Source organism: Equus quagga, chromosome 5, assembly GCF_021613505.1.
Source record: "Equus quagga isolate Etosha38 chromosome 5, UCLA_HA_Equagga_1.0, whole genome shotgun sequence".
Lineage (NCBI taxonomy): Eukaryota > Metazoa > Chordata > Mammalia > Perissodactyla > Equidae > Equus > Equus quagga.
Genome location: NC_060271.1, coordinates 80,076,450 through 80,097,378, shown reverse-complemented (window position 1 = coordinate 80,097,378; position 20,929 = coordinate 80,076,450). Strand labels below are relative to the sequence as shown.

Here is a 20,929-nt window from a genome sequence, read left to right as displayed (position 1 = left end):
AGCGAGTGGCTCTGGGGATTGAGGAAAGAGCAGCCTGAGTCAGGGCCAGATGCTACTGGGACGCCAGGATTTTTCTTAGGTTCTGTACTCATAGCTAGAGTAACAGCGAGCAGAATCCTCACCCTCTACTCCTGGGCTTTCAAGCAGAGGCCAGGTGAGGGACCTCGAGCTGCAAAACTCTTCCCTCTACGCCAATCCACTGATGAGGGGTGGGAGTGGGGAGGTCATTTATAGGCTGCCCCGCCTCTCAGAGCAGTGACACTGTGTTACCCTGCCCCTTCCCCCAGCAGAACCAGAAACAGGTTCTCCCTTAAGTCAGCAGCATCACCACCCCTCCTATTTCTGGGCATCAGAGAGAATTCTCCCGTGGGTCTTTAAATTGCAGCCGCACAGAAGCAGAGCCAGGTACCTCTGGCTGCTGCTCAACTCCCCCAGGTCTGCTAATGCAACTGCACCACTCACTCCGTAGCCTGGCAACCAAGCTGCTTCTCACTGCTCCCTCCATTCTTCCCCACCCCTCTTCCCCCACCTCTGCTCCTGGCAGCTCCCCAGCTCCCCACATACTCATGGAAGATGTTGGGAAGACTGCGTGGGAGGTGCTGGCCATGAAGTCCGCGATCTGCCGCAGGGCCCAGATGTTGGAGGAATTGTTCCCTTTCTTCATCTGCTCCTGGATGAGGCCTTCCAGCTCCTCCCTGAAAGACTGAAGCAGGCCCGAGGCGCTGGTCCCCCCAGTGCATCTCATGCAAGAGACCCAGGGCCCCTTAACCTCAGCAGCCAACTGATGAGCTCTTCCAAGTGTCCACCTCTAGCCCCTGGGTCAGCTAGACCAGGGCCACACTTGGGATCCTTGGGTCCCAGAGGGCACTGGTCATTCCACTGGGACCCCAGGAGCCACATCAAACTGCTGCGTGGGGAGAAACAAGGAAATACTGGGAATGGATCCTGTTCCCTTTGCCCTAAAGGCAGTAATCCAGATTCCAGGTCCTTCCTGTGTCTAAGTGATGGCCAAGACCCCTCCTCCCCATCAGACATGGCAGGGCTTCACTTTCGCAATTAGGAGTCATTGTAAACAGCAGAACTGAATGCAAGAGTGTGCCACCCTCCCTGTCCATTAGCCACGCCTATGGCTCTTTTGGGCCTCAGTTTCCTCATATACAGAAAGATCTGATGACCTCTCTGGTCATTTCCACTTCTGACATCCTACTACTCTAAGCTTGGTTTTTCAGACCATCAGGCCATAAATCAGGCACGCCTACCCACCAGGTGGCAGCAAGGAACACTCAGGAGGAAACAGGAGCCACTTAGGTGTTGGCAAATCTATAAAAGGACAGAAGTATGATCTCTTCTTGTCCCCATCTCCTGCCTAAGAATAGAGTCCCACCCATTCAGGCCCTGAAACTTGGGTTAGCACTAACACTGCCACTTCTCTTACCACTCCTGCCATCCCTCCTAGTCACACTCGGGGTCTTCCATCATCTCGATGATTTTAGCACCTGCCATATTCCTCCAGGCTCCCCACCACCAAGACCTCAGGCCCATCCCCTCAGTGCTCCTCTAGGAGGCTTGGTCATTCACTGTGTGCTCTCAGCCAGGCTCACACACAGCCCATGTACATGCCCTGGCTCCCTAAAGCCATGGCAGCTGAGGCAAAGCCCATCCTGACAAGCACCTGGAGACGCCAGCTCCCTCCTGGGCTTCCCAACCCTTAGAATCATGCACTGTTTCCCAGGACCCCCCAGCTCTACTGCCCTCAGACTCCCTCTTGCCTCCTTCCGCACTGCTCTTCCTCTCCCCGCATCCCCTGGCCCTAGCAAGGGCCTGTATCACTCTCCTGCTTCACTGGTCCATAGGCCACACTCTGTCCTTCTCAGCGTACCGGGGCCTCAAGGATAAGCTCTGCGTCCACACCAGGCAGGCCCCAACTGACCTCAAGTCTGGAGCCTTGGTGGGGTGATTCTGTCTTCCCCTCCTGACCCTGACCCCTGTCCCAGTGACCCCTGCACCCTCCACTCTCCCACCTCCCGGGGCGTCCAGGCTTTCACCCCTACCTCATACATATCAAAGCCTTATTTGCCCTGACGGTGAGTTCTTGCCCTGTTCAGAAAGGGGAGCTTCAAACCTTCCACGTGGCGCCCCCTGCTGGCCTCCGTTTTACAGCAAGTTATTCCTTGTTGCAACTTTTGGCGAAGAGGGAAGACTGGAAACTGAGGCTCGGAAGGAGCACAGGAAACTGGAGGTGAGGCTCCTGTCTCTCAGGCCCACCTCCTCCCACCACCGAGCCCGACCGCCTCACATAAACCAGGTTTTGCCATCCACCGGTGACCAGGGAGAGAATCAAACACCCACGTTGCCAGACGAATCTTGCTCAGCGGGCTTAAAATAGCTACGACCCTGAGCAAGCGGCAGAGGACTTATTTATCTTTCAGATTCACCCGGATGAATCAGCGCCGCCCCCTCCCCTCCCCTCCCCTCCCCTCCCCTCCCCTCCCCTCCGCGCCTCCTTCTGCCTCTCCCGCCCGCCAGGATCAGACCCCACTCACGGGGCTCTGCAGGATCATGGTGACGCGCTTCTTCTGCTCCATCAGGTTGAAGTCCTGCCGCAAGTCCGCTGCGCGGTTACGAAGGCGCATGTACTCAGGGTCGTCCTCAGAGAAGCGGTCGAAGTCCTGCTGCCCCTGCGGGGGCGGCGGGGAGGCAGCCTCGGGGACAGTCTCTTCACTCATTTTCCTGGTGGGTTTGCAATCCACGCCTGGAATCCTACAGAGAAAGGAGGAGGGGGAGCGAACAGGTTGGTGATGCCCGTCGGGGTACACGTTTCCTAAAGCAGAGAGGCTGGATTCCGCTGGATTCACAGAGGGATGCGGCTCATCCCAGGAGGGTGTAAGCGGAGCCTCAGGATGGAGGGCAGGGCGCCGGCACCTGCTGATCTATAGGGGGCGCTAGTGCATCATGCGACTAAGTGAAAATATGGCACGGGCTCAGGGGTCCACCACCCTTCCCTGACTAACCGGCCAGCCCTAAACTGCCACACTCCAGTGGAATTGGACAGTTCCTCCCGTGCAAGCATGACCTGCAGACCTTTGCGAGCATTTCTGACATATCTACATAGTGTAAAACTATCAGGAATTAGTATTTCATCTTAAATGTAAACTCCCTAATAAGCCTCCTAAAAAATGTGGGGGCCCGCCGGGGGCCTAGTGGTTTTAAGTTCGACCCCTTCCCATTCGGAGGCCCGGGGTTGGATGGTTGGGATCCTAGGCCCGGACCTACAGCACTCATCAAGCCATGCTGTGGTGGTGTCCCAAATACAAAATAGAGGAAGATGGGCACAGATGTTAGCTATGGGCCACTCTTCCTCAAGCAAAAAGAGGAAGATTGGCAACAGATGTTAGCTCAGAGCCACTCTTCCTCACCAAAAAAAAAAAAGAAGAAGAGTGGTAGGAAATTCATAAAAGAAAACTGAAAAGACAACAGGAACTACTAAAACGCGGGAAACATTTTACACAGTGCTTTTCCACACAACTCGGACTTTGCTCTGGCCTCTGGAAAAGAATTGTTGGTGAATATGTTTCTGTAAAACGTGTCTCAATGCAGAATTAGATTCTTACTCCAATCTTAAAAGAGGTATGAAATTTTTACTAAGGGAAAATTAGTTTCTCCCAAACCCCACTAAAATGAATACTGAGAGGTAGTAAAAGCATAAACACTGTTTGAAGGGCACCACATTGCCAGGATGCCCAGAGTCCCACATATCTAGACCTGGTCCCTGGAGTGAGGACTGGGGCAGCCTTTGGAGAGCTGAGCTGGGGAAAAGCCCTAGTTTTTCTATTCAAGCATACTTTTTTAATGCCTGAATGATGAAAGAAGGAAGGTCTTCTATTGGTATATTGGAGCCCTTCTGAAGTGGGCTGCAGTTCCAGCCTCCGCCAACCAGCTGTGGGACTTGGGCCACACCAGTCTCCCTTTGTGTGTCAGCACTGCTAGGCGGTCACATCTGGGTAATGCCCCTTCGACATCCAGGCAGCCTTACGAGCTTTAGACTTCTCCCTCTTGGCTGATCCCCTTCCCAGCAAAAGAAGCCAAGTGCCTCGATTGAACAACAATTAGCTTTTGGACATAGTGAGATACCAACAAGAGAGGGTTCCATGGGGTCAGGACACCTGGCTCTCATCCTTGACCTGCCCCTCCACCTGCACCAGGAGGTGGGGTGCTCTCTTGTTCTCTCAGAGCACTCCTGGCCTCCTGGGTCCTGATCTGCTCTTCCCCTCGGCCGATCCTGTCAGCCCAAGCCTTCCCCTTCGTTCCAGCCAATAGCCCATTACGAGGGGGGCTTTGCTGACAGCCAGGAAAGCATATTCTCCTTGTCGGTGAGCTGCTCTTCCACCTTCTCTCAGGACTCTGCCCTCCACCTTACAGTTCCTCTGAGTGGGGTGGGCGGGGAGCATGCACTAGGTAAGAGAAGTGGGAGTCCGCCCATCAGCCCAGAACACTCAGGTGATTTTTCTTTCTTTTTGCATTCTTCTCCTTTGGGGCAGGGCAAACAGCAAGTTCCAGGGAAGGCACATGGACAGGGTCCCTCAAGGGTTGGCTGACGGCCTGAACCCTTGGCCTAGAGCCAGGTTTTCAACCTTGGGTGCACGTTGGAATTATGTGGGGAGCTTTAAAAAACAAGGAAATCAGAGATTTTGATGTTGTTAGTCTGGGGTGTGACCTGGACATCAGGATTTTTAAAAGCTCCCCGGATAGTTCTAATGGACAGCTAGGGCTGAAATACCACTGAGTAGATGTCAATGGTTGTAACATGGGATGGAAGGCGTCCAATCCAGGTGTCGGCCATTTCTAGCAAGCCTGCCAAAAATGGCACAAAGCCTCATGTTCTATCATTAGTGCCAGGTGCCACTGCCCATGGCTGTCCAGGACCCCTCCTCCCACTCCAACCACTACCTGCCCCCTTACACTTGACCTGGGACAGCAAGAGTGCTCCAAATGCCATCACAACCAGCTTTGGCAAGGTTTCCACACCATGACCTTTGATCTTTATTCTCTCACTAATTAGTCATCTCCATATGAATGCCCTCAGCAGATCTCCCCAACCAGCAGCAGGCCTGTCAGCCGTGTAGATGAGATATTTGGCTGCAAGGGATGGGATATGGAGGAGGGAGCCTTCTGGGAGTGGCAGCCAAAAAAAAATTCTCTAAAGAAAGATTTTTGAAACGGATTTGGCAGGTTGCTGGAATTGTTGAGTTTGTACTTAGTGACATTTAAGCCAGATTCTCATTTTTTTTTTTTTAGGAAGATTAGCCCTGAGCTAACATCTGCTGCCAATCCTCCCCTTTTTGCTGAGGAAGACTGGCCCTGAGCTAACATCCGTGCCCATCTTCCCCCACTTTATACGTGGGACGCCTGCCATGGCATGGCTTGCCAAGCGGTGCCATGTCCGCACCTGGGATCCGAACCGGCGAACCCTGTGCCGCCGAAGCGGCATGTGCGCACTTCACCACTGCGCCACTAGACTGGCCCCTTAAGCCAGATTCTTCATCTAAATGGAGAAAGAGTGATTGTGTCCATCAGGGATGTCTCTGGTGGAATTAGCTCTGGACTAGAAGTCAGAGCCTGTGATGTTGCCCCAATTCATCATTCTCTAGCTGCATGGACTTGGGCAAGTAATTTCCCTCCTTGGGTCTCACTTTGTCCATCTCTAAATGAGGGAGTGAACAGATGACCTCTGGGGCCCCTTCCAGCTCTGACACTATAAGGAGGGAGACAGATTCATGTAGAAAAGGCAGAAGGATTGAGGATCTAGGTTTCCTGGAGCAAGAGGCCTTCTTCTTGCATCCCCTCTCCCTCGGGAGTCTCTCTTAAGCCAAATGCCAAAAGCGAACCATCTGCAAAGAACACACAAGACCTACTGACAGTTGCCTTGTGGGTTAAGAATCTTTCACCTCCATCACGCTCCCAGACAGCCTCGGAACTGGAGCTGGGCAGAAACAAGGGTAGCAAGTCAAACACAATGGGGATGTACTGGAGCCGTGCAGACACGTGGTCGCCGTCCAGATTCTCTGGGGGCAGACCGTGCTACAGACCAAAATTCTTCCAGGGGCACTGCCGCACTCCACTCCGCCCCTTTTAATTCTCTTTGGCACTTTCACAGCCCCGTATCTTTGATGTTATTTTTAAAACAGCAGCAAGCAATGCCCCCAGTGATTGCACACTGGATGTGAGCATGGGGAGGAGCTCCCCGCGTTCATTATGACTCCGGTCCAACCAGTGCCAAAACCACCTGAGCTCTCAGCTTCCCTGGGACTAGGATCATGTGAGCCGGTGCAGCCTGGTCCTGAGCCTTCCTGGCCTACATCCTTTCCTTTCAGGCAGGAAAAGCTTGCCTCTCTCCCCCTCAGAGGGGCTGCATTTCCCAGGAACAGGTATGTGAAGGCTCTGACCTAGCTCTCCCCTCCCTGAAGCAGGGGAAAGAAGTTCTGGGCCTGATGGACAGGAGGCCGGACCACCACACCCCCAGGCCTGCCTGCACTTCTTAGAGCCCAGCCCAGAGGGCTGCTCCCGAGGTGCTCCAGTGGGGTGGGTAGGAAATGGAAGCCCTGACTCCCTCACCATGACAACAGCGGCCTGGGCAAACCCTTTGGCTCTGTGAACCAGAGGCATCTGTTTGTGGTCCTTCCTTCCCTTCCCAGAATGTTACACAGGTGATCAAAGTTGTGCAGCGTGGCTTCGTGGTTAAAAGCATGGACTCTGGAACACAACGATGAGTTCAGAATCTCAGCCGTGCCACTTATTAGCTGTGAGATATTGGGCAAGTTACCTAACCTCTCTCTGCCTCAGTTTCCCCATATATAAAACTAGGGCTTGGGTGGTTGTGAGGATTAGATGAGTCAATGTATGTGACGTATGTAAAACAGCCCGGGTGCCTAGCAGGTGCTGTTACGGATTTGCTCTTATTGTGTGTCATTAGGGGCTAGAATCACCGTGGCATTAGGAACTAGAGTAATGAGAGGCTTACGATTCAGTCGTAAACAGGTGCTCGCTAAATAACTGTAATTATATGTTTTAGTCCAAAAACCTAATTCAATCTTGAGCAACGTTAACAAAAGGAAGAACATCCAGAAAAAGACTGATGAGAATACCTACTTCTCTGACCAGAAAGTGAGAACATGTCAACCTGGAGATCACAGAAAAGAGGGTAAGCAGAATGCTGAAGATCAGAGAGGCCAGCATTCATGGGCAAGGTGTGACACCATAAAGAATGTATCTGGCCTTTGTCCCCGGTTCCTGGCACAGAACTTTGAAACCCTTGGGATTCCCAAAATGTCCAAAAGACATTAGGAGTGTCTTTTGTTATTCATAATGAGCCCCTTTCACCAAACCTGAGTTTACGCTAATAAGGTACTTATGGTGGCTCTCAGATATTTCAAATGAGGGACTGGCCACCAAGAAAGACCAAGCACATGATCAGAGGGTTGGAACTTCAGCCCCACCCCCAACCCCGGAGGACGGGAGGGGGAAGGGCTGGAGATTGAGTTCAGTCAAATGGCAGATGATTTAAACAATTATGCCTAGAAATAAAGCCAGGCTCCCCAACAAGGACGCCCGTTAAAAATCTCTGGATACCGAGTCTTGGGGCAGCTTCCTGGTTGGTGAGCACACTGCTGTGCTGGGATGGTGCCAGGGCCTGGTCCACAAGGAGGGGTGTAGAAGCTCTGCGCCAATCCCCCCACCCTCTCCCATACCCCCCGCCCTATGTATTGCTTCCATTTGTCTGTTCCTGATTGGATCCTTTACAATAAAACTGTAATCACAGTTACAGTGCCTTCAGGGTGTTCCGTGAGTTGTTCTAGTGAATTACAGAAACTAAAGGGCGTGGGAACCCCCAAATTTATAGCCAAGTGAGTCAGAAGTGTGGGTGACCTGGGGACCCCACTTGTAGTCGGCATCTGAAGTCAGGGAAGTTTGGTCGGCGACCTTGCCCCTTGACTTGTGGTAGTTAACTTGTGTGCCCTTAAACTCGGGACAGTGTCAGAATTGAGGACACCCAGTCGGTGTCAGAGAATTGGTGATGCAACAGCACCAGGCAACTTCTATTCATGATATCTTTTCATTCCCAGGACCGGTCCATGAGACAGACATTACTGTCCCAGTTTTACAGACGAAGAAACTGAATCACAGAGAGGTTGACGAACTTGCCCAAGATCACACAGATAACAGTGGGGTCAGTGCTTCAAGCAGGACTGTCCCCAGCTCCAGATCCTGCCCTCCTCCACTCCACTTGTCCCCAGATATCTGTGGGGCAGCCACATGGAAGAGGGATGGGGCTGATTCCTTAGAGCCTCAAGGGCCAGAACTAGGTAGGCAGACTTTAGCTGAGGGTGTGAAAGAGAACTTTCTACCAGCCAGAGCTGCCCAGTAACAGGAAGACGGGACAGGCTGCCTTGTCAGGTGGTGAGCTCTCCTTGGAGTCAGGGGACTACAGGAGGCTGTGAGGGGCTTCTGCCGCTGCTGGAGAGTTGGACTCTAAGGAGAGCTGGAGCCTGAAGGTCCTTTAGATTCCATGTTGGCTCTGGCATCAGGAGGATTAGGGGAGTTCACGGTGATGACCCAAGTGTGTGGAAGCTCATCCTGCTGAGATGGACCCAACCAAAAAGGGTGCCTCACCCCCCATCACCACCCAAAACTATCGACTGATTACCGGGAGGCTGGACCAGCCTCTTCCCAGGCTGCCTCTTTTCAGCACTCGGCCTGTGCACCCCGCTCTGCTCTCAGGGACGCCGACCACATCCACAGGATTTCACACATCCAGGTGGAAACTGGAAAACACAAACAACAAATATCAGAGTCTTGTCTGTACCATGGTGACTCCTCACCCTGTTTTTGCAGCACCATTGGGTGCTGATTTATTTTAAGGACTGCTGGGAAATTCTTCAAAATGAACTTGAAATAAATTTTTATTTTAAAAGCAAATTATGTCTATAAAAAGGTAAAGAAAGCTCTCTTATCTTTACAATTAGGATCAAAATTCCTTCCAAAGAGAGGAATTGGAAAGTCCCTTTGCTGAGTGTTGGCTGTGAGGCCTCCAAGGAGGGAGGCTGCTCTGCCACGTGGAGGGAGTGGAATGTGGGACTCCTACAGGAGCCCAGAGGGGTCATAGGCTGCTGGGCCGGGAGGAATATGACCTCTTCCTGACCTCCCCCCCAAGAATAATCACTAACAGCCACTAAACTCACAGATGCTGGTCTAAGTGATTTTTGGATGCAGCCCAAAAGGCAGAAGAAGCCTGAAGAATGTCACAGCCCAGGAAAGCAGGAGGGGTTTGGAGTTGCACAGGCCATGAATTAGTGGATTCAAGACAATTTCTCCCAGAGTTCAAGGGGAAGAAAGGCCCCCAGCTAAAACTGGGTAACAGGTCATAAAGTACTACTGAAGGAGAAATGTAAAGTTGTTGATATCTTACAAACAAGGTTGAGTTACTACTCCAAAAATCCTAAGAATCAAAGTCTTCAAAACGTTAATCATCACAATATTACAAAAAAAGAGAAAAAGACAAGCGACAGTTTCCCATTTTCACGTGGGTGCTTTGTTGTTCACACACAGGATGCTTGTCTCATCCAGGGCTGGCAGCATCCGCGACCCCACCCCACCCCCACCACAGCTCTGGGTCCAGGCCCTACCGGCCCTGCTTCACTGGCCAGCTCAGCTCCATCCCTGACCCAATGTGTCCACATCCCACAGGGGAGCATCTGGGAAGCCTTGTGTCACCAGTGCGGGGCAAGGAGAATCTGTCTTGGTAGGTATGGTGTGCCTGAGGGAGTCTAGAAAGCTGCATGCCCCCTGAGGCACAGCTTCCCTCTCAGGGAGGCCTAGCCAGGGCACCCAGGGCTCAGCATTTCAGTGCCGAGCTGGCCCCTGAGCCAGGCCCTGATGCTCGCACCTCTAGTTAGGGAGCTGGCAGTTGCTTCCAAAAGCTATTCTCTGTGTTCTGCATGTCCAGCTGCCAGCTGGGGCCCTCCTTCCACTGGTCTTATTTTTTAACTAGAACAGAGTCACAGCTACCACTTGATGCTGCTTCTGGCCAATGCCTACCAACACGGGCTCCCTTCTGTTCCAATACCTCCCTTCCAGGGTGGGCTGGTGCCAGGGTGGGGTTTGCTGACACACCTCTGGATGCTATTCTTTTGATAGGTGGTCACTGAACCACAAGGACCAATTCTGCAGCCAGGTAAGTTGTCTTACCTGAAGTACCAGCTTCCTCCCCTTCCCCAGCAGCCCCTGCCACGAAGGTGTGAGGTTGTCCCATGGCCACAACCTACCAAGATTTGGATTTTCAGAGTCTGAGCTATTTCTTCTGTCCACTGAGAGAATTAATCCTTTGCCTCTAGAAGTGACATGTACCATTCATCTAAGATGACAGACATCTGTCCCCCAGACAGGTATACACTGAACAAGATAATTCCCATCCCAATCTCCATCGGTGTTGAAATTCCACTATTAGAGCTGCATTCCTTGGGTTATGGTGTTATCCCCTGATTCAAATGAAAATAGCCCTGAGAGGTATTGTAGGCAAACGCGTTATTTGTAAAACATTCTCTTATGGTAGCAAAACTGTCAAATCTCTGACTGCAGAGTCAGGTTGAGCAGGGCCAGAACAAGCACCAGATCAGCAAGACTTAATGAGAAAGAGGCTTGATGCAAGGGCCACTCAGGAGGGTCCTGCCCCCTGGGTGGGCCTTGGGGGACCCTGGCCTGACAACCCTCTGAGCCTGCGCCTGCTGCAGTATCAAGACCAGCATCACCACCCATTCAGCCTTCGGTTTCCCCAGCACCTGCTTCAAGAACCTAGCTCACCCCAGGTCCTGGCCACCCACGCCCCTCAGGCAGAGCTGAGAGGCAAGAAGCACCCCAGATAGTGAGAACAGCAGCATCAACCCCCAGGGCCCCCAGCACCTCTCGGGAGGCATGGCACCTTGGGGCCACCTGCTCCTTGTCTCACTGTGTAGTCAAGCTGGGCTGTGAGGCGGGAAGAGTTAGGACACGGATTCCAGCCCTAGTTGGATGCCCACTAGACTGTGAACCCGGACAAGTGACAGGCGTTCAGGGGCCTTTACCCACCTTGATGTCCCACAGCCACCTTAAAATAGACCTGTTCCAACAGACCATCGCTTCAGCCAACCCTGCACCAGAGCTTCCCTCCCTTGGCAGCTGCTCCTGCCTGCCCCCCACCCAGCCAGCCACCCCACCAAGGGGCCCGGAAGGCAGCTTCACTCCCTCTTCTCACCGTGTGCACCCACTGTGTCACCAAGTTCTCTGGTTTTATGTCCTAAATATCTCCCCATCCAGAGCATCGCACCCTGAATCATGCTGCCAACCCTCCAGCCCTTTCGAGGTCTCTATGCAGTTCTTGCTCTCCCATACCCACCTTCCGGTCAGTAGCCAGAGTTGCTGTTCTAAAAATGCAAATCTGGCCCATGCCCATCACCGCCCTGCTAAAAACCCAATCCTGGCTCCTGTCACCTGGGGCACTGTACCCTCACGTTTTTTCTAATTCCTGCTCCTCTAGTCAAAATTTAGTCAGATTTAGATTGTACTACAAAAGTGACAGATATTCTTTTTATAGTTATCAAATATAAAATTTTAAATCTGAATTTGCTTTTTCAAACTGAATGCATGCTCCATGTTGGGAATTCAAACCCGCCCATCCCCACCTGAGGGACCATGCTTGTCTCTCTCCACCCGCCTCCTTCCTCTTGAGGATCATCACCCTATAGAATGAGGTCCCAGCTCTTAGCTGGCATGCAAAGCCTCATGGGCCTCTCAGTCCCCGCCCTCGCCCTCCCTACTTAATCATTGCTACTCCGGGGGCTGTTCCAGGACCTGGAAGTCACCAGGCTGGTTCCCTCCTCACGCCTTTGTCAATGCGGGTCTCTGCCTGGAGCCTTCTCCCTTTAGCTCAGGTTGTCCTCTCCTCCTGGAAGCCTTCCCCCTACACCACTGTCCCTTTGGCTCTCGCATCACCTTCACTTACCTTTCATTCACCTACAATCTGACAACAACAATCTGTTACCACGAGCTCCAGCAGGCAGGGCCTGTGTCCGGCATTTCTCTATTCCCTGTGTTGCCATAGGGCCTGGTGCCGGGTAGATGCTGAAGAAATGTTAGTTGGGCTAAAACCCAGGAAGTTAGGCCTGTTCCACAAAGCAGCACCGTCCAGGCCAAGGGGTCCCAGATGTGAGTAAGGCCCTAGGGGAGCTCAGGGTGCAGTGTGGGGAGACAGAACCCTGAGCAGCCCGTTTCAGGGTCAGACGCCAAGCATTCATGGAGGCTGCATGGCAGGTTTCCTAGTGCCTAAATCGCCTCCTCTAAAACAAAATGTGCTTTTGTTATATAACCCAAATGCCTGGGCACCCCCCCCCCCCCCCCCCCGGCAGCCATTCTTCTTGCCTATTTTGAAGCAGAATTCCAGCAATTGATTGCAACTCTCAAACTAACAAATCCAACTCCACCTGTAACATTGATTATGGGGAGACAGAGGAGAAGATAATGTACACAACACACCACAAGCCACAGCCCCCTTGACCCCTTGTTCAGCCCTGTCCCTTTATGTGTTTCTCTCACCTCTTCCCTCCAGCAGCTGCTCCCCCACCCCCACCCAGAGCCCTCCACTCTTTGCTCAGGGGAGCCCTAGAGCTTGCTCTCGGTGGCGTCTCCAGTTTGCCTCCTCACACTCTTGACCCCTGCTCAGCAAAGACTCTGCTTGGGATTCACCCTCCCAGGAGAGCAGCTGGGGACTGCAAATCATGAAAGACGCTCCTTGTCACAGGTCATTTTCTTCCCTGTCCAGGTACATGTAATCACTGGAGTATGAAGTCGCATTTCTATGGGTTGTTCCTTGTAGCTATAAAAGGCCACAAGGCCTAGAAGGGGAGTAACAGGTGCCCAAGTTGTCTGACTTTTTGTTAAAATCTATTTAATCTCCGTGTGCACTGAGGCGAGGCGGGGGACTGTCTCCTTCTACTTCAGTGGGAGGTCTCCAGGCAGGAACAGACAGTGTGAGCACCCGGAGCCCAAAGTGGAAAGACGCTGCAAGTTGTCATTTCCCAGCTACTCCCCCTACTGCCATGGGCACAGCCACCCCCATGGTTGTGCCAGTCTCTGAATGCCCCAGACCCCCAGCCCCACAGCACAGCATTTGCTCCAAGCTTCCGACTTGAAGTCAGAACTCAAACTCACCCATCGCAGAATAAGACCTCCCAAAGGGAGGGAGGAGACGTCGTAGTGGCCTTGCTGCTGTTACTTTGCAGAGTAAATGGAGACCGTTGAATAAGGGACTAGACCACACCCTGCCTGGTTTGTTCAGATAGAGAAAGGTCATGCCTCTGCATGGTGGGATTATGGGTGAAGCTTATCATCATCTTTTTCACACGCTTCTGAATTTCCCAAGTTCTACATTAGGTAGTCACTGCTGTGCCCATTTAGGACGAAAATAGTTTAAAAGAAGAAAGGGAGAGGAAGGAAGGAGAGGGATGGTAAAGTCTCCCTCTGTCTTTCTCTGGAAACCCCCTTGGCTGGAAGAATCCTTTAACCCCCAACTGCAGCAGGCCTGAGAAGTGCTGGTGTCTGAGCTTCTCTGAGGCATACCGTCCTAGCGAAGGCCAGTGAATTTTAACACTCTTGTAGCAAGGGGCCCCAAACCTAACCGTTGGTAGGCATTTTTTTCCATTCTTCTATTATCCAGGAATTGCACTGCTGTGGAATGAAGGGACCCAGCATTCTTTCTCACCACTGAGAATCAGTTCCATCTCCTCTCACTGGACAAGCACACATTGGTTGAGTATCTATTGGTGCCCAGAGTGAGCAAGAACTGGAATTGGGCATGAGAGGGAAGATTCCCAAAAGAAATACGATTTAGTCCCTGTCTGCTAGAGGCCTACGGTCATGATAAGGTGAAAAATACAAATACAAATAAAACTATATAGTTATATAGGCATATATAGACATATATATATATTTCCAACAAGCATTGAACACATTCATTTCAGACCACATCTGACATTTACTTTCAGTTTCCTGTGTATACAGTCATGCATCACTTCACGACAGGGGTACATTCTGAGAAGTGTTTTGTTAGGCAAGTTCATCATCGTGTGAACATCAAAGAATGGACTTACACAATCCAAGATGGTATAGCATACCACCCACCTAGGCTATGTAGTATAATCTTATGGGACCACCGTCGTATATGAGGTCCACCCTGGATGAAAACATCATTATGTGGTGAATGACGGCAAATGTTAATCAACTAAGTTCAACACACTACAAGAAACTGAAAATGAATGAATGTGTTCAATGTTTTTGGAACAGGAGACCAGAAACCTTGGGTCCACATTTATGTCCTGAGTGAGACCTTAGTTAGACCTGAGTTAGACCTTGAAGGAAGACATTACTCAATCAACAAAATTTGGGCTGTTGAATCCAAATAGCTACTGGTGCTGTACTGGGCCCTTCTTGTTGGCGCTGCAGTGAAGGGCCCCTCATCCTGGTTTTCAGGTGAGAAAATTGAGGTTCTAGGAAACGGGGTCACTTGATCAGGGCCACAGAGCTGTTGAAGAGCAGGGCATGGGTTTGAACCCATCTGGGTCCAGAGCCTGTCCTCTCTTTTCACTTCACCATGCTTTCCTCCCCTCCTCCAAATGAAGGTGAGCAGGTGTAAGCGGCCTGGTGGGAAGGTGGAGAAGGAGGTCGGCAAATGGCCAAAGCCCAAGGCCAAGGCTCCATATTCCTGGAAGAAGCCCCAAGGATTCAGCCGGCAACTTAAAGGACAATTCAAGTTCCTGTTTCTGGCATGGGGACACCAAAGGATGTAATTCACAATCCCTGCTCTCAAAAGGCCCACAATGGAGCAGGAGCAGGAGGTGGCTCATAGAGAGATCATTATACTACTCGGGGGGGACAGTGCTCTGATAGAGTTCATGAACCACGGGGTTCCAGGCAAGTCCCAACCTCGAGGCTCCAGCGCTGAGCTTTAACTTGCTTGTCATATACCTCTGCCACCACCCACAAAACCATGTGGACTTCATGCCTCCAACGAAGGGGAAAGAAAGGGGGATTCAGGAAGGCCTGGTGATGCAGAGACAAAGCTAACCTAGCAGGATGACTGGGCTCAGGCTTCAAATACTCAGTCCCTTCAGTGAAAAGGTCAGCCAAACTTGCATACTATGTGGATAAAAGCTCATCAAAAAGCCTGTCTAATTGAACTGACACGGGCCCTGATTCACTGTTCCACACCTCAGGCTGTCCTTGAATTCAGTCACAGATACTTTTAAGGGGTCATCTTGTCTACCTTTTGCCTTCAGGCAAGACTGTACCTAAAACCAATGAAGCCATGTTTTGAAAAGTTTCACCTTGGTCAAGTTCAAACATAAAACAGTTGATTCTGCTTTTTGGCCTAATCTGAGAGCATCTGTCCTTCAATAGGAAAGCGAATGGAACCCACTGAATCATGTGGCAGGACTACCCTCTCCCCCCTCCCCACCTCCAGCCGGGAAGTCCAGGAAACAGCTACTGATGATGTGTCCTTCTCTGCCTAATAGAATAAAGTATATCCTAGGCCACAGAGGTGGAAATAAATGCTCTTTTAGCACATTAAGGTCAAAGTTATTTTGCTGGATTTTTTTAAATTGGTTTTGTTGGTTTTTGGTTTTTTTTTTCTCACTAATTGGGCATCAGATAAAATTATAAGAACAGCTTGCATCTAGGACTGGAGAGGGATCTGACACCATCTCTCCCCTCTCCAGACTGAGGAAGCTGTAAAAATTCACAAGTCCAATGAGACTTGGGACTTTCTGAGTTGGAAGGGAAGGAGGAGGGTGAGTAGGCTCAGGAAGAGGGAATGGTGGGAACTGCAGGAAATATGTTAAAGTGTGAGAAGGCGTAACTGCTCACATGAGGAACTCTGCTGGCCTCTGGAACATGCATGTGGAGACATCCCAAGAGCCTGAGAAGTGAGGTGCAGGCTGTCACAGGGTGTCAGGAATAAGATGAAAAAAATAGGAGGCACGTTTGAATTTCCACTCCTCCATGATCCTCCCAATGATCCTGTATGGTTTGGATTTTATTATGAAGATATTAAGAACGATTTCACCTTCTCTATATACCCGTTTGTGTGTTTGCATATCCATGTGTCAGAGACAATGTCATGTGCTCACCAAACCCACTTCCTCTTCTTCCTGGGCACCCAGTTTCCCAGCGCCCCTCCATCTGGATAGGGCCATATGGAATGTAAGTCAATGGAATATAAGCAGAAGTGATGTCTGTCACCTGAAGCCGAGGCAATTAAGAGCAGGATGCCTTCCCCCGACTCTTTCTCCTTCCTCACCTCCCTGCTGGATGCAGAAGATCCAGTGGAAACTCTGGGACCCTTGGGGATGATGCAGGCCCCAAATGAAAGGAGTCGGGCTGCCACTGAAGGCAGCCCAGTGAGCATCCGAATGGAGATTCTGAGGTTGTTACAGCAGGTACCCTACCCTGAAAACATATTCACACCTTTTCTTTAGCTTGGGGCAGTTTTATTAACTCTGTGCTTATTGCTTCCATTTCACTTATTCTAGTGTCTCCTTCAGGATCACCAATTATCCATAGGTTTAATCTCTGTTCTCTAAATTTTTTCATTTTTCCCCTCATTAGTTTTGTCATTGACACTTTCCTTGCATTCTGACACTTTGTCATTGTTCTTTCCAACTTCACTGATTTTAACTCAGCAAAATTAATGTGGATTTTAATTCTAATATTGAACACTTTATTTTTTGCATACTTTCCTTACCTTATCTTCATTTTCACTTCAGACCTTTTCTCCTTGGTCTATTCTCTCCTACAACCACCTTCTTCTTTTCTTAGAAGCCATCTCTTTCTGAACTATATTAAGGATACCTGATTGTTTTCTGACATTTTTCTTCTGGCTCCTATAGCAGATTATTATAAGAGGTAAGTCCTTCTTTTAAGATTTCCAGATCATTTATCTTTCTCTGAAGTGTCTTTTCTCAAGGCACTTCTGTTTTCCTTTGTTCTCAAATAAGGTGAAATCAAGTCCCCTAAGATACAACCTACAGAAAAAATAGCTTCTAACAAAAGGTGATCAGGAAACCACATGTCTTCTGGAAATCAAATGTGGTGCACACACAATGAATGGTGACTTTTAATACCTCCAGGCAATTTCTGCACTAAACTGACCATAGCAATTACCTTAATAGTCAGTCCACTTAAGATCAGAGAGATAAAAGGACAATTATCAAGGAAACCAGCTCCATCCCACATCCCAGGTTATAAAATTGGTACTCCGTTTATAGAAAACTTAATAAAGTTCAATCAAACTCATTTCTAGGTGGCAGGGTGATCGATCTATTAACACCAGACTCGAAGAAGTGAATACTCAGGTGAATCCACAAATCTTAAAATCTGACCCTCCACCTCATAACTTCATGAGATTCCATAAAACTATCCATAAAATTTAGGAAGGATGGAACAAAACATAAACATTATGGTAACAATTTGAGGGCTATCAGATACTGGAGACTCAGTTAGCTTTGCTTCCAAGACATCTCCTGCTTGAACAAATGACATGGGAGGCTAGTCATACAGGCGAGCACAAGGAAGACCTTTGATGGCAGAGAGATACAAGCCCAGGAATTGATTTGATAGTGAGGGGTAAAAATAAAGTCAACATTGGCATTACTGTATTTCTTCAAATCTAAGACATCATTGACAGACACATCATTATTTTAAATATTACTAATAAAGGAAAACCACTGCAAATTATAATTGTAAGTCATCATTAATTGGAGGACACATCCCAATTTCAGAGATATTGACATGAAGGGAAAAATGTGTTCCTTAGAAATGATGAAGTATAGGAACCCAACTTAGAAATTAGTGTCACCAACTTTGGGACTACCCTTCACATGGGGGGGGCAGCAGGTCATCCACTGGGTCAGGAAGCCAAGGGAAGAGACAGGAGAAATGGGCGTGGAGCTTTAGGAGAGCCCTGTGACACACTGACTCGGGGTTTATTGGCAGACAAGGTTTGTTGGCTTCAGTCCTGCTTTTGCCAGGTACCGTGTCCTGAGATCTACGACAGCAAGGCAGATGGATGTGCCAGGCTCCCAAACAGGTTTCACTCAGTGCACATCCGTGTTCTGCTCAGGAGGCATCTTCCTCCTCTGTGAAAAGGAGATAATGTCAGAAGACAAGACCAGACTGGGATGAGAAGGCCAAAGCTTAAAAGACAACAAGATGAAATGAAAATGGAGATGGATCCACTACCTGGATTTCTGATTTGCTGAACCGATGAAAACCGCCACGGCTGGAAGTGCTCTCCAGAGGGACTAGCATACGGTAGGTGCTCAACCAGTGCTGGTTCCCATCCCCTATATCCTCCCTCCAAGAACGTTCCTAGATCTGCCATTCGGATCTGCTCTGCATTTCCCCAATGTTGGAAGCAGAGAGAGAGGGGCAAGCAGAGAGAAAATTAAGAACTACTTCAGGGGTTGGAGGGTGGTAAACAATTCAGTAGGAGTCCAAAGCTATCTCACTCCATTAAGAGTCCAGGGAGCTGGCTCCACGATACAGCATCATGGCTAAGAATCCAGGCTCTGAAGAACATTAAGGGCCCAGGATCAATTCCCAGCTTTGCATCTTTCTGTCTGTGTGACCTCGGGCAAGTTACTTAATTTCTCTGAACCTCAGTTTCTTCATCTGTACAATGGAGAGAGGAACAGTACCTCCTCAGAGGATTATTTGAGATAATATATGCAGGCACAGGCTTTGCACAAAGCCTAATAACTACTATGGGCTCTAAGAGCTCAATAAATGTTTGGTGCTACTATTAAATCATTCTTCATGTGGTCTATTGACATCGTAACAACTGAATTTTTAAAATCATAGTCTGGATTCCATCTTGCCAGCAAGCATACAGCTGGGCTGACTGCCCCATAAAATATTCTCAAGGGAATGTCAATGAAGTTGTGAAGGTGAGCTTAATAAAATTAGGCAGGTTATGTTGGCTGCTGAATTTCTGTCCGACAGACACAGGTGGATTTTTGACGGATACACAGTGTTAAACGGTGGGCTCCACTTGTCCATCTGAGCAGGTAACCTAGAGCTTCCAGTGCTGGTAACAATGCCGCTTGCATCACTGATGAGAATGCCTGGACTGGGTTGCAGGTTTTTCCAGCTAATTCCCTGACCGCCTTGACCCAGCCATTTATTATAGGCACATCTGACATGCTCGCGCCTTAGGAAGGGCTTCTGGCCCTTCTTAGCAGTCAAGCTCAAAACTCAATAGAAAGGGGTGAGATTGTCAGTCTGGGAAAAATACAGGGGGCAAAGGATTGCAAACCAGGGCAGAAAATCATGAAGGATATAAAGAGGGTGAGTGCAGGGGGAGATCCCACTTGTCACCACTCAAAACAAGGGCATTTAAAGCAAATTAAATGAGGTTTCACATAGTGGTGAGTAAACAAATGGACTGTGTTAGCCAAGGCATGATATGGAGTGAAAGTGCATGAAGCCATGCTAAATATCCATCTAAAGACCTTCGATAATAAACACTCACAAGACGTTCAGCCATGCCAAGCCGTCTCATGGAAAAGTGTACCTATACAGCGCTAAATGAAAAAGGATTTGGGGTGGAATAAATAATAGCTAGGGGTCTCCCCGCCTCCCAACCTCCATGCGCTGTGGGGTGGGGGCGGGACAGCTGCCTGCGCTCCATCTCGCCCTTCTTTGTGCCCAGCATCCCTGGGACGTGTGACAAAGGGCCTGGATGCCATCTCTCTCCTCCACCTTTTCAACCCACCATAATTTCAGAAGCATTATTACATATGGTGAAGAGCACAGGTTCTGGTGAAGACTACCTGTATGTATCCCAGGTTCAGCTCTCCTGGCTGTGAGACCATAGGCGAGTTACTGAACTACCCCACACCTCAATTATGGTAGCAACCCGAAAGGGTTGTTGCAATCAAACGGATTCATCCATGTAAAATACACAGGACAGTGTCTGTCATAGAAGAGGCATTCAATAATGCTGTATTATTTGGCAGTTTTCAACAGTATGGGTAGATCAAAATCCCAAGCTGCTGGAGCAGCTGAGGAGGGTGAACATTGGCAAGCAGCTCAGAAGCAAGCTGCCTGGGAATGTTCCAAAGGGCTCTATAGTGGCTTGAACAGTTGCCCCTCAAAAAATATGTCCATGTCCTAACTCCCAGAACCTGAGTGTGACCTTAGTTGGAAAATGGATCTTGACCAATGTAATTAAGTTAAGAATCTCAAGATAACTCATCCTAGATTATCCAGCTGGGCCCTAAATCCCATCACAAGTGTCCTTATAAGACACAGACACAGAAGAGATGGCCATGTGAAGACAGATGCAGAGACTAGAGTGGTGCAGCCACAAGTCAAGGAACCCCAGGAGCCACCAGAAGCTGGAAGAGGTAGGCGAGGACTCTCCCTTAGAGCCTTGGAGGGAGCGCAGCCCTGGTGACGCTTTGATTTTGCCTTCCGGACTCCAGAACTATCTCGAGGTTTCTCCAACCTTAATGTGCATACAAATCACCTGAGGATCTGGCTAACCTGCAGGTTCTAATTCAGCAGGTCTGGGGTGAGGCCTGATATTCTGCTTTTCTCAAAAGCTCCCTGGTGCTGCCAATGCTGCTGGTCACAGACCACACCTTGAGTAGCAAGGGTTTAAGAGCATATTGTCATCAGCAGCACTATGACAACAAAGGAGATCCCTGGAACAAAGGGACAGAAGTTATAGATCCAATCAGCCACTACACTGGACCACTGTGACAGTGGAGGAGCCCAGCTTTCAGCTGTGGGATAAAGAGTAGATGCGAGTCATTGACCTCTGGTGGTACATCTTCCTGAGCTC

At 49.7% G+C, this 20,929-nt stretch overlaps 1 protein-coding gene across 1 annotated transcript in view; it reads right to left on the bottom strand.

Annotated features, from left to right (window-relative positions):
- Positions 1–20,929, bottom strand: part of ADD2 (adducin 2) — a 99,110-nt gene that overhangs the window by 36,833 nt on the left and 41,348 nt on the right. The window contains exons 2-4 of the mRNA XM_046662415.1: positions 8,702–8,819; positions 2,544–2,760; positions 565–703 (exon numbers count right to left, since the gene is read on the bottom strand). Coding sequence (XP_046518371.1) covers positions 565–703; positions 2,544–2,726 — 322 coding nt within the window. The 5' untranslated portion in view covers positions 2,727–2,760; positions 8,702–8,819. The remainder of the gene's footprint in view (positions 1–564; positions 704–2,543; positions 2,761–8,701; positions 8,820–20,929) is intronic.